General features: G+C 36.4%; 1 protein-coding gene across 5 annotated transcripts in view; it reads right to left on the reverse strand.

Moving 5' to 3' along the window:
- Positions 1 to 14,764, reverse strand: part of MON2 (MON2 homolog, regulator of endosome-to-Golgi trafficking) — a 111,925-nt gene that overhangs the window by 66,224 nt on the left and 30,937 nt on the right. For all 5 annotated transcript variants that reach the window (XM_061416611.1, XM_061416612.1, XM_061416614.1 and 2 more), the window contains 2 exons: positions 14,620 to 14,745; positions 7,755 to 7,949 (listed from right to left, as the gene is read on the reverse strand). In XM_061416611.1, the coding sequence (XP_061272595.1) occupies positions 7,755 to 7,949; positions 14,620 to 14,745 (321 nt within the window). The remainder of the gene's footprint in view (positions 1 to 7,754; positions 7,950 to 14,619; positions 14,746 to 14,764) is intronic.

Here is a 14,764-nt window from a genome sequence, read left to right on the forward strand (position 1 = left end):
AATAAATGACTCATCAGTAAAGGATACAACTGAATGAAGCACCAGATGAATCAATGAATTTTAAAATAACAGGGTATAAAAATGTAATACAGTTTCATATTTTTCACCTTTCAGAAAGTGTCACTGGTTCAATTTGGTACAATATCAAAGAACAATGTATACTATTATCTGAAAATGTCATTAAAAAAATTCTGCCTTTTCCAACTATATACCATTCTGAGGACAGATTTTCTTTATATGCTTTGACTAAAACAACATACTACAAAATAATGAAAACAGAAAAATGTAGGAGAATTCAGCTATCTCTATTAAGAAAGACATTAAAGAGATTTACAAAAAGAATATAAAACAATCCTTTTTGTTCTTTGGAAAATATATGTATGTTTTGCAAAAATAAATTTTTATGTTAACATGAAATGGGTTTTAGTATCACTCAGGCAATTTTTAATACGTTAACTAATATTAGAAATAATCCACATAAATGAAAGCACCTCAATATTTTTAGTATAAAGGTGTCCTACAACTGAAAAGTATAAAATTACTACTGGAGGGTAGGCCTTTTAGGAGATGTATCATTTCCAAGTTTAAATAAGGACAACACAAGAGAAATAAGAAAGAAGAATTCCACGTAAGTCACATATCTTACCCCACAACTATCACACTTCTAACTTTTGACCTTGGAGAAACTATAACATCTGAACTGCTGCACACCACTGAGCAAACTCTCAACCTAACAAATTTTAACACTGAGGAATTAATGTCCTGTGTGAAGAATTCATCTTTGCAACACAGTCCAAGAGCTGCCTTGTTGTGAAGGGACGTTTTATCAGTTGGTGATCACTCCCAATTGATGAGTGAAAGACAAAGTATGCTTTTCTCTTCATTCAAGCAGCAATATTTGATCTTTACTGTAGCTGGCTGTGCGGTTCTCTCTCCTTATTCTGCTCCCTAAATCAAGGAGACTAAGGTCAAAATACAGAGAATGGTAGAGGAGTAGTACAGGAAACTTGGCCTTGGAAAGAGGAAGATATGAGAACTAAGAAAACTGAGAAGTATAAAATGCAGTGAGGCTAAGAGCTTGGGTTTCGGGGATATAAAAGGATTACTTAACATCCTAGCTCTGCAGCTTACGAACTGTATGATCTCAGGCTAACTACATAAATATCCTGAGCCTCGTTTTTTCATCTGTAAAATAGAAATACAAATGTCTGCTGTATAGAGTTGTAGTAAACTCCAAATGAATAAATGTAAAGTACTTTGTAATACCCAGAATATTATTCATTCAATAACATAAATTTCATCCAAAACGGAAATTACTAAAAATAAGATTTCTGTAGCTCTGAAAAAGTCACTGGATGAACTGCTAGATAACAGAACTGGTGGACAGAAACCAAGTATCTTAGTCTGCTCAAGCTGCCGTAACAAAATACCTGGGTGGTTTAGACAACAGAAATTTATTTCTCACGGTTCTAGAGGCTGAAGTCTGAGATCAGGGTGTCAGCATGGTCAAGTTTTGATGAGAGCTCTCTTCCTCGCTTGCAGATGGCTGCCTTACTACTGTGTCTTCACATAGCAGAGAGAGAATGCTCTCCAGTAACACTTTGTATAAGCTCACTAATTCTATCATGGGAATCCTACCTTCATGACCTCATCTAAACCTAATTATCTCCCAAAGGTCACATCTCCAAATATGATCACAATGGAGCTTCAAAATATAAATTTTGAAGGGATAAAATTCAGCATCAAGTTTCATAAAAACAAAATATAATTAAGCTGGTAATTCCTGACTTGGAAACAGAAATAAAATGTGAATTCAGCATTTGTCATGGTGAAGATGTAAGAATGCTGCCTTATTGTGGAGAACAGGAAAGAGAGTAGGTTCTTCATTACTGACTAGTGGATATGAAAAGGAAAGGGGAAAATGTCTTCTCTTCCTAAAGCCTTATCTTAGTTAAAACCTGCATTTCAGAGAGGGAAGAGAGAGAAGGCCTCCTAAAACAACTCTGATAATATTTAGGGAATCAATAGTGAAGTGACATATATTTGGTATAGTCACAGATAATAAACTCTGTACATTTGTTCATCAGGGAAAGACTTCATTTCTCCTTCAATTTTGAAGGAAAGTTTTTCTGGATACAGTATTCTTGACTGACAGTTTTTCTTTCAGTACTGTGAATATATCATCCCATCCTCTTCTGGCTGGCAAGGTTTCTGCTGAGAAGTCTGCCGAAAATCTTATGAAAGCTTCCTTGCACATGAACAGTCACTTTTCGCTTTCTGCTTTAAATGTTTTGTCTGTGACTTCTGACAGCTTGATTATAATGTGTCTCAGTTTGTTTCTTGAATTAATCCTCCCAGTGGGAATTTTTTGAGCTTCATGAATTTGTATGTTCCTTTTTCAAATTTGCAGTTTCCGCCATTAGTTCAAATAGGCTCTTTGCCCCTTTCTCTCATCTAAAACTCCCATAATGCATTAAACATATATGTTGGTCTCCACCCCTGATTTTAGGAGGGCTCCTAAAACCCTTGTAAATATGGGTGGCTAGGACCATTTTTTGTTCTAACAACTGATCTCTGATCCAAGTTCCTGACAGAGAACTTCTAAATCCCTCGGAATTTCCTGGGTGACAGGATTATCTTTTGTTCTAATGAGGCAACTCTCAGTGAACTCTGGGATAGAGTTTGGTTACCAGAGAGACTAAGCCATGATTAGAAAGCTTGGTACTTTCATCCCCACTCGCCATTCTCTGGAGTGGGGAGATGGATGGAAATTGAGTTTTGTTTTTTGTTTTTTGTTTTTTGTGTGTGTGTGTGTATATATATGTATTTAGCTTTTATTGTTGGGTGACAGCAATGATCTCTTATAGTTTTCTATATTTTAAGCAGAGGCAAAACCTCTGGATGGGTCTTTAAGCATAATTCTTCAATGAAAAAAGTAGAAACTATAATGAGATACATAACATACTGCCATTTAAGTAAATTAAAATATTTGCACATTATACAATTCATGTTTCGTAAAAGCATATTAAAATAAACAGAAACACATTGAATACATTAAAATTGTTCCCTGGGGATGAAGGAAGGAGAAGTAAGATACTATAAATGAGAATGAATGAATAGAGTAAGAGAGGACTTTTTCATTAAACAGGTTCATTACATGCAATAAACTGATGACTTTGCTAAACTCAGCCCCTGTAGCTGAAACCCAGAAGCTATTAATAAACAATCAAACACAAATCAGATAATTTGGCATTATCTTATTCTACTTATATATAGAATAATTGTAATAAGGTGCTACAGTACATGCATATCATTTTTGTAAAAGGCAGACTTGTTATTTTTGTTTTATTATTATCAAATGTCTTATTAAATACCAATTTGAATTATGGAAAATATTTGTGACTATATATATCATTGGCACATGAAGTACAATGTCTGATTAACATAACAGAACACAAGCATTACTATAATCAGGGGAAAAGAGTAAAACAGAATAATGAGAACATACATCATGGAAGAAATATGTATTGATTTAATGCTAAATTATTTTTTAGAAATTATTTTAGTTCTGGTTGTCCATTTGACATAAAGATGATAGACAGTGATTTATGTAGGTTATAAACCATTTGGTGTACCTTGGGTAATTTTGCCATTTCTGAGCCTTCATTTTTTCCATTAGACTTATGGGTTTAAACTTTAAGGTCACTCCCAAATAATATAATAATATAATAAGGAAGGCCAAAAAGGGGAATAGGTGGCTGGACTTGAAGCGGTTTGGTTAAGATACTAGAAGAGTGCAACCTCAGAGAGGACGTTTCAATAAAGGGAAAATAATTCTTTAAACTGAGTCACTCCACAATACAGCAGAAACTAGCACACTGTTAATCAACTATACTTCAATAAAAAAAAAGTTTTAAATAAACAATCAAGCTACCTCAAAGTATCTTAGTCTACAAAAATTTATTTTCCCTTTATGGAAATTGAGTTAATAATCAACCATGCCTACATGATAAAACCTCCATAAAAATCCCCCAAATATGGAGACATCACCGTATGTATGTTTTCACCTGCCTGTTCACTGGCATTTTAAAATGTCCTTTGTAATACATCAGCAGTAGTAAAATGTTTCCCTGGGTTCTGTGAGTCACTTTATCAACTTATCAAACCCCAAAAGGGGGTCATGGGAACCTCCAATTTGTAGCCAAGTTACACAGAACTAGTTGGTAACCTGGAGATCCACTACTTGGGAATGGCATCTAACACAGGGGACAGCCTCATGGGACTGATACCTTAATGCATGGTACATGCTAAGTCGCTTCAGTCGTGTCTGACTTTGTGACCCTACGGACTGTGGCCTCCCAGGCTCCTCTGTCCATGAGATTCTTCAGGTAAGAATACTGGAGCGGGTTGCCATTTCCTCCTCCAGGGGATCTTCCAGACCCAAGGATCGAACTCATGTCTCTTACATCTCCCTCACTGACAGGCAGGTTCTTTACCACAGGCACCACCCGTGAGGCCTTTGCTAACTCTCGTAGATGTCAGAATCCAACTGAAATGTAGGACACTTGGCTGTCATAGAATGGTCAGTGTGGGAAAATAGTCACACATTTGGTTATAGAGGTATTTTGAGTGTGAAAATAAAACACGGTGTATTTTTCTTAGATGTGCATATATTGGTCTACTTGATGGTGTCCCATAGGGTCTGCTCATTTCTTTTTCTTTGGCTCCTCTGACTTGATAATTTCAAATAACCTGTCTTCAGCTTTGCTCATTCTTTCTCTACTTGATCCAGTCTGCTATCTTCTCTAGTGAGTTTTTTCCCATTGAGTTACTGTATTTTTCAAATTCAGAATCTGGTTCTTTTTTAGTTTCTCTCTTTGCTGACATTTTGTTCATATACCATTTTTCTGACTAGTTTTCCATGTTCTCTTTCAGCTATTAAAGCATCTTCATGATAGTTATTTTGAATTCTCTGTTGGGCAACTCACTGATCTCCATTTCTTATTTACTTTGGCTGTGCTGGTTTTTGCTGCAGTAAGCAGGCTTTCTCTTGTTGCAGTGAGCAGGGGCTACTCTCTAGTTGTGGTGCACAGGCTTCTCATTGAGGCAGTTTCTCTTGTTGTGGAAAACTGGCTCTAGGGCATGTAGGCTTTAAAAGTTGCAGTGCACAGATTTAGTTGACCCCAGCATGTGGAATCTTCCCAGATCAGGGATCAAACCATGGTCCCCTGCACTGGCAGTCAGATTCTTAACCACTGGACCACCAGGGAAGTTCTGATCGCCATTTCTTGAAGGACAATTTCTATACATTTATCTTCCTCCTTTGGGCCATGTTTTCCCATTTATTTGTATATATTCTTATTTTCTGTTCAAATTTGGGCATTTGAAAAAATAGCCAACTCTTTATGTATTGTTTCTGTACAGGAAAAGATCTTTATCAATCAGCCCAGCTAGAGATTTTGGGGTCCCCTCTAGCTTTTTGTCAAAGTGTATTCTCTGGGTTTGCGTGTAATCTCCAATACTTTGGCCACATGATGAGAAGAAGTGATTCACTGGAAAAAGACCCTGATATTGGGCAAGACTGAAGGCAGGAGAAGGGGACGACAGACGATGAGATGGTTGGATGGCATCACCAACTCGATGGACATGAGTTTGAGCAAGCTCCGGAAGTTGGTGATGGACAGGGAAGCCTCATGTGCTGCAGTCCATGGGATTGCAAAGAGTCAGACACGACTCAGTAACTGAACTGAACTGAACTGGTGTCTGTGTTATACTATAATCTCCCTGGTACTGCAAGCCACAGGGTTTGACTTTGTTCTCAGCAGATCCCTGGCAGCCAAATATGTTGTGGCCTTTCTTGTCAGTGTCTAAGAGTCAGGTAAGACAAAAATCAGTTCCTTGAGCAGTACCCCAAAAGTCAGGATATTGGTTGCACATTTCACCCTTTTTTACATGAAGGAAAATCCATAAGTTAGGAATTTTCTCTTGATCATACATGCTATGCCAGGGTGGGATGGGGTGTGGCAGGTAAGTGCAGTGGGCTTTCTTACCCACTCTAATGAACTTATTTTGGCCCTAAACCTGACTGGGGCGCTATAATTTCTAAGCTAGTTTCTGAAGTTCACACAAAGGCAATCTGTTCTGTGTATTTTAAAGTTGGTGTCTCTGTAAGGGAGAGTGCCTAGAGCTTCCTATTCTATCACTTGTCACTCTGATTTACATTTTTTTTAAGTTTTATTTGTGGACTGAGACAAACTGTAAATAAATACAATATAGAAAATACAACAACTAACAGATATAAGCTTTCCATCTTTAGAGAAACTATCTTTCTTTAACTTTCAGCAAATGCTGACGGACCTTTCCAAACTTCTAAAAGTAAGGCTCCCTCCTAGCTCAGTAGGGAAAGAATCTGCCTGCAATGCAGGAGACCAGAGTTCGATTCCTGGGTTGGGAAGATCCCATGGAGAAGGAAATGGCAACCCACACCAGTATTCTTGCCTGGAGAATCCCATGGACAGAGGAGCCCAGCGGGCTATAGTCCGTGGGGTCGCAAGAATCAGACACAACTTAGCGACTAAACCACCACCACCAATCAGTATAAAGACTCAGAGAATCTCCCTCCATTTTAACTGTATATAATTAGACAACAAAGTCTTGGTTTATCAATTAAGTATAATTATTGGAAATTATATCAAATACTTACATTTGTGGGGAACAATGATTTTAATTTTTTAAAGTTAGAACAAAATAGTCCAAGCCAACAATGATGAGTACACCAAAAGACTCTTAAACCCTTGGCACCAAACCCCGATAGTTTATAGTTCCCTAAATAGCAACACATTCTGAGATGACTTAATTTCCTACAGCATTTCCAAGCAATATATTAAATACCTTACAGATAGATCTCATGTGGCCAAAAATTATTATAACTACAGTGCTTATAAAGATTATTTCAAAATGCATTTTATATAAATGGATTTGGACAATGAAAAGAAAATCCATGATAAGTGTACAATATAGAAAACAAATTTTCTTAAAGTTTCCATAGAATTTAGTATAAACTACTTATACTATCTAATAGTTTATGACTTTGGTTATCGCTAACATTTAGCATACTGACTTTTCACAGTAGATGATCAATAACCAATTACTTTTGTTAATTAAAATTAAGGATATAAATTTAAAGAATTATAAACTGCTGAATTTGACTTAATATAAAATTTTTAAGTCAAATTCAGCAGTTTATAATTCTTTAAATTATATATTCAGAGAATATACCATTTTCTCTGAAAAATATTATTTCAATATTTAAGAGTCAATCATTACACGGAATTATGATCAAGAATTCACAATATATCTTGCATCCAAAAATGTATGTAAAATAGATATAATATTGGACTGAAGATAAAAATTAATTTCTAATGCTACAATTCACCAAATTTTATAACAGGTCATATGTATGGTGGTATTAAAAAAAAATTGGCAGTGGCAGCCTTGGAGAGAAGAAAAAACAAGAACTAAGAAAATAATGATGTATAAAATGCAATAGGGTTATGGAATATAAAATACCACATAAACATAAGAGAGACTCAAGAAAGAATGAACTTTCAAATACCTCGGAGATTACCTATAAGTACTCAAAAAAAAAAAAAAAGAAGTTTGCTTAACTGAAGTAGCTAAATACACTATAATAAGATCATCTTTGCAGAAAAGGCTTCATGCAATTATATAAACACATGAAAATTAACACTTACCAAAAGACTGTAAAACTGCTTAATCAGAACAGATACTACTCTCAGCAAACGCATGCAGATAGGAAAATATGGTTTTTCAACTGGTGCTGGAGAAGATGAAGTGCTGGAACCTTGTCTGAATTTTATATTTGGAGAAAAGAGCTTTATCACAAGAGGACATACTCTTTCTTTGAGGAGGAAACTAAATTCCTGATGCTATTTGCAAAGATTAAAAAAAAAGAAAGAAAAAAAAGAATTGATTTACTTTGTACTTAATGCTTATAAAAGTCTCACAGTTAATAACAAGCTTCAATAATCAGTGTGAATAAAATTATAAGTTTATATAGCTCATTTTAAAGTTTACACACAATTCTGAAATTAGGATTCCTCTTTGAGAATATAAGATCAAATGATAATATTTCAAGAAGTTTTAAAAAGAATTGAAATTTAAAAAAAGAACATTTAATAACTGTGGAATTAAAATGATGTTTATTACTAGGAATTTTAATTTTAGTAGGACATTAGAAATTCCAGCAATTAAAAACATGAAAAACAAAAGAAAATAGATTTTACAAATTCAAACAGATAAAGCATTTAAACAGGAAGCGGAGAGGAGAAAATTTGAATAATAAAGTAAATAAATTACATAATTCAGACTTTATTTTGTGAAGATAATTCTATTCACAAGCAGATTTATTAATTAATATTTTGTTCTAGTTAGATCACTTGAACAGAACACAATGAGTTGATAACAAACACAATGACAAACAAGCATAATTATTTTAAAGTCTGAGAATCTTACAGAGAATTCTTAAATATTATTTATAATTATGGCATATTACGCAGAAAACCTCCCTTAACTTGTTAATTTGCTCAATATATTAGCCAAAAATAGTCTTGTTATACTGACAAAAAAAGGTCCAGTCTACAGTCAATGTTTAACCTCAAATATAAAAATTATTCTGTTGTTTTAAGCAACCCAGTTTCACTGAGGCCGAGAACAAAGATACAAAAATAAAAATCAACCAATCCAATCCTTTAATCTTACAGAAAAGGAAAGATAAGGCACAGAGTAGTTTTTTTTAATTTGTAAAATGTATCTTTTAAAAAATCAGATTAATTCAAGAAAAAATACAGGTTCACTAAGCAGAAAAAAGGAAAGAAAACACAGAGAAGTAAAAAGATAAAAATAAAAGTTTTGCTTAGTATCTCCCAGAGATAAGTTAGTGAGTCACTGTTGACTCCAAATATATATCTTTCTAGATTTTAAATTCATTTTAATGTAATTTTAATTCTTCCCCCCTAAAAATGGGATCTTATGGAGGGTGTTCCTGGTGGCTCAGTGGCAAGGAATCCGCCCACTATGCAGGAAATACGAGTTCAGTCCCCGGTCCAGGAAGATCCCACATGCCATGGAACAACAAAGCCTGTGTGCCACAACTACTGAGGCTGCATGCCCTAAAGCCTGTGCAGCACAACAAGAGAATGACTGCAGTGAGAAGCTCGTGCATTGCCACTAGAGTAGCCCACGCTCACCGCAGTTGGAGAAGGCCCACACACAGCAACGAAGACCCAGTATAGCCCCCACAAAAATAAATTTTAAAAATAAATTTTTTCTTAAGTTATTTGAAATTCTACATTCACATCTATAGTAGTTTCATTGACTGACAAAATGAAAAGCATAGTTAAGTCCGTTTTCATACTTTGCTAAATAGTCTTCAGTTCAGTCGCTCAGTCATATCCGACTCTTTGCGACCCCATGAATAGTAGCATACCAGGCCTCCCTGTCGATTACCAACTCCCGGAGTTCACTCAAACTCATGTCCATCGAGTCGGTGATGCCATCCAGCCATCTCATCCTCTGTCGTCCCCTTCTCTTTCTGCCCCCAATCCCTCCCAGCATCAGAGTCTTTTCCAATGAGTCAACTCTTGGCATGAGGTGGCCGAAGTACTGGAGTTTCAGCCTTAGCATCATTCCTTCCAAAGAACACCCAGGGCTGATCTCCTTTAGAATGGACTGGTTGGATCTCCTTGCAGTCCAAGGGACTCTCAAGAATCTTCTCCAATACCACAGTTCAAAAGCATCAATTCTTTGGCGCTCAGCTTTCTTCACAGTCCAACTCTCACATCCATACAAGACCACTGGAAAAACCATAGCCTTGACTAGATGGACCTTTGTTGGCAAAGTAATGTCTCTGCTTTTGAATATGCTATCTAGGTTGGTCATAACTTTCCTTCCAAGGAGTGTCTTTTAATTTCATGGCTGCGATCACCATCTGCAGTGATTTTGGAGCCCCAAAAATAAAGTCTGAAACTGTTTCCACAGTTTCCCATCTATTTCCCATGAAGTGATGGGACCAGATGCCATGTTCTTAGTTTTCTGAATGTTGAGCTTTAAGCCAACTTTTTCACTCTCCTCTTTCACTTTCATCTCAAGAGGCTCTTTAGTTCTTCACTTTCTGCCATAAAGGTGGTGTCATCTGCATATCTGAGGTGATTGATATTTCTCCCGGCAATCTTGATTCCAGCTTGTGCTTCTTCCAGCCCAGCGTTTCTCATGATGTACTCTGCATAGAAGTTAAATAAGCAGGGTGACAATATTCAGCCTTGACGTACTCCTTTTCCTCTTTGGAACCAGTCTGTTGTTCCATGTCCAGTTCTATGTACTAGTTAACTCATAAATATTTCAGACAATTCCTAAAAGTTTTTTATTAACTTTTTCCCCTCACATTCAACTAACTACAGCTATGTTTCCTAAACAACCCCCACCAATCTATATTCCATCTCCCTTTAAACTATTCTTGTTATATACATCATGATGTATTTATCTGTGGCCAAAGCAAATACTGCCCTAGCAGTCTTACCAAATTTCACTGAAGCCCCTGACATAACTGATTCCTAAAAGCAATGCTCAAATGCATTCCCACATTTCTGGCCTCCGTGCTGAGTCTCTCCTGTGTGCTCATCCTCTCGTGCCCACCGTTTAACAACGAGGTCCCTCAGAGCTCCAGAATATCAGGTCCTTGCTACCACGTCATCACAACAGGTGACCTCACTCACTCACATATGTGCCAGTGAAGTTTAAATTTGTAACTTCAGCCCAAAACCTTACTTTCAAGCTCAAGATATATAAATCAACTACTATTCTGTGTACACTTGGGTATTTCCAAAGGAGTAAGTTCAAAACTGAACATACTACCCTTTCTAGCAAATGTTCTCCTCATAGAATATTCCCTATGGCTCAAGCCATAAAGTTGGAAGTCATCTTTGATTAATAAAATATATCTATAATTCACTAAGTTCATTTTGAAGAAGGTAAAAGACTGCCTATTTCCTCACATTTCAGTGCTTTATTCAGCATTTACTTGCCAACTGTATTATGTATGTCAGGAATTGTGATATTCTTGTTCAGTTGCTCAGTCATGTCCAACTTTTGCGACCCCATGGACACACACCAGGCTTCCCTGTCCGTTACCATCTCCCGGACTTGCTCAAACTCATGTCCATTGAGTCAATGATGCCACAGTCATCTCATCTTCTGTCGTCCCCTTCTCCTACTGCCTTCTATCCTTCCCAGCATCAGAGTCTTTTCCAAAGAGTCGGCTCTTCACATCAGGTGGCCAAAGTATTGAAGCTTCAGCATCAGTCCTTTCAATGAATATTCGGAGTTGATTTCCTTTAGGATTGACTGGTTGGATCTCCTTGCAGTCCAAGGGACTCTCAAGAGTCTTCTCCAACACCACAGTTCAAAAACAACAATTCTTCAGTGCTCAACCTTTTTTATAGTCCAGCTTTCACATTCATATATGACTACTGGAAAAACCACGGGATTTTCCACAGTTTGTTGTGACCCACTCAGTCAAAGGCTTCCGCATTGACAATGAAGCAGAAGTAGATATTGTTCTGGAATTCTCTTGCTTTTTCTATGACCCAACAGATGTTGGCAACTGGATCTCTGATTCCTGTGCCTTTTCTAAATCCAGCTTGTACATCTGGAAGTTCTCAGTTCATGTACTGTTGAAGCCTAGCTTGGAGGATTTTGAGCATGACCTTGCTGGCATGTGAAATGAGGACAACTGTGTGGTACTTTGAACATTCTTTGGCACTGCCCTTGTTTGGTACTGGAATGAAAACTGACCTTTTCCAGTCCTGTGGTCACTGTGAAATTCAGGGTTAAGCTCAATTTTGTCCCTGCTCTTGCAGAGCTTATTTTCTAAAAGAGAAGGCCGATCCTTTCTTAGAGTCACTGCTCTAGAACATTCTTTTCCAATACTACCTATTTCTCTCAACTAAATACTCTTCATATTTCAGGTAAAAGCTTCACAGCCTTCATTCATCACCAACTCTCCACTAGGTTTGGTACCTATGTTACTCACTTTTATAGCACTTTTTATACTTTTCCCTTATTGCACTCATCACAGTTTATCATTCAGTAATGTTTTGCTTCTAATTAGACTGATAAGCACGATAAGGCCAAGAATTTTATCTATCTTAAATACTGAACCCTTTGCACTGAACACATTCACCAGCAGATTGTAAGGTATTGGTAAATTCTGATTGGATGAGTGAATAATGAGTGAATGAAAACAAATATTTATCTCTTGAAGAAAATTTCGTAGGAGCAATTTTTAAATTTATTTTTAATTGGAAGATAATTACTTTACAATATTGTGTTGGTTTCTGCCATATATCAACATGAGTCAGCCATAGGTATACATATGCCCTCTCCCTCTTGAACCTCCCTCCCACCTTTCCCACCTCATCCCACTCCTCTAGGTTGTCAGAGAGCACTGGATTTGAGCTTCTTGCTTCATACAAATTCCCACTGGGTATCTATTTTACATATGGTATTGCATATGTTTCCACGCTACTCTTTCAATTCGTTCCACCCTCTCTTTCCCCCACTTTGTCCACCAAGTCTTTTCTCTATCTCTGCGTTTCCACTGCTGCCCTGCAAATAGGTTCATCAGTACCATCTTCCCAGATTCCATCTAGGTTTCTTTCATGTCTTAGCTATTGTAAATAGTGTTGCAGTGAACATGGGGGTACATGTGTTTTTTTCAATTATGGTTTTCTCAGGGCATATGCTCAGTAATGGGATTGTTAGGTCACATGGTCGTTTTATTCCTAGTTTTTTAAGGGATCTGTAGGAGTAAATTTTAGGATCTTACACAAGGTAATTCTTTTTTCTCCTCTGGATTATAGCAAGAAGAATAAAGTAGAATAGATTTATTTTGGGCACAATAAATCTGAAACTATTTTTTCAAACCTTTCCCTACAAAATTAGAAAATGTAATACAAACTACAGAAATTTCTAATTCAAATTAATTTACCAGTTCATTCACTCATTTATTCAAATATATGTCAAATACCTGCCATATGCCAGGCACTATTATAGGTACTTGTACAACACTGAACTAAGTCCCTGCCTCATAGAACTTACTTTTTTATGAGGGGAAAAAATAGATCAACTCATGTACAAACACATATGTCAGGAAGTAATAAGAAAAATGACAAGGAGTCAGAAAGACAAGAGTGCTGCCAGGAAAAGAAGCTGCCATTTTACAGAGTGGTGGGGAAGGTTTGTCTGATATGTTGACCATTGAGTAAAGTCCTCAAAAGTATAAGAGAACAATCTATATGGGAGAAAAGTATTCCAGGCCCCGGCAGCAGTAAGTACAAAGGCCTTGAAGCAGGAGTCCACTTGGGTCATTTAGGAACAAAAATGACAGTGAGGCTAAAGGATGAGGACACTCACAAATGATGAACCCTTAGACAAATTATTTAACCTTCAAAGTCTTAGCTTCCTCCTGGGTAAAATAGGAATAATTGGTACTTCAGGTATTTGTGAAGATTAAAGAGAGTATGATATGTAAGGAATTTGGCAAAGTTTAGCACGGAGTAGGCAGTCAAAAGTGGTAGCTGTTACAACTATCAGTTTATACAAGATTATGAATCAAGTTATACCTTAACTTCTCCTATGCTAATACAAGAAAGGGAATCCTCAGTTAATATTGTTCAATACCACTGAAAGCACTGAAGACTTATCTAATATGGACAAAAACTATAAGCCATGTAGTAAAGATTTCAATACCGACTCCTGGGCTAAAGGGTCTTCTACTTTTGTGGCACTTGATTCACTTGTGTTGTTAGGTAAGAGCAAAGATCAAATAGCTGACCTAGGGAGGGGCCACATATTAGGGAAAGGAGCTAGAGTACAGTTAAAAGTTCTCAATTTTAGTTCAAGATCTGCAAATAACTAAAAAACCCATGTAAATCACTGAATTACTTTTAGACTTTAGCTTCTTACAAGTAAAATGAGAAGTTTGAATTCTTTCTCACTTTTTTCCCTATCAACTGTTTTGAAATATTCTGCACAGCACATTAAATTTATTAAATAAGCATTGATGACTTTTTTTCCATTTAAATTATGTAAAAGCACACAGCTGCATACAAAAATTAGCAACAATTTCTAAGGCTTTTAAATATTATAAAAAAGAGTTCACATCACAAACATTATAATATGTATCAGATCACATCAGTTGCTCAGTTGTGTCCGACTCCTTGCAACCCCATGAATAGCAGCACGCCAGGCCTCTATATATAATATATAATTATAAACATTATAAAAAGAGCTCCTTCATACACCCTTAGATTGGGAAATGCTTGACCAGACAAGACTCTAGGGTTTCCTTCTAACATTAAAATTTCAAAATGCTTGCGCACAACAAAAGTTAAAATAACAGTAGATTATTATGTCTAAGGTCTGAAGCTATAATTTTTTGCATCTTTTAATGTGGGGGAAAAATACATCTTGCTTTCTTTAAAACTATCTCTGAAAAAAATGAAAGATTAATTTTGTTGCAAGATACCACAAATGGCTTACCTGTAAAAAGACTTGTGGAAAATCATTCAGGACTGATTCAAGTAATTCAAGGCCAAATGTTCGGGTCATTTCTGTCATACCTACTAGCCAGTAAGGGGCATCAGCATTAACCAACTGACAAAGGTCCTGGAAAATAAATCAAACA

Source organism: Bos javanicus, chromosome 5, assembly GCF_032452875.1.
Source record: "Bos javanicus breed banteng chromosome 5, ARS-OSU_banteng_1.0, whole genome shotgun sequence".
In the NCBI taxonomy this organism is placed as follows: Eukaryota; Metazoa; Chordata; class Mammalia; order Artiodactyla; family Bovidae; genus Bos; species Bos javanicus.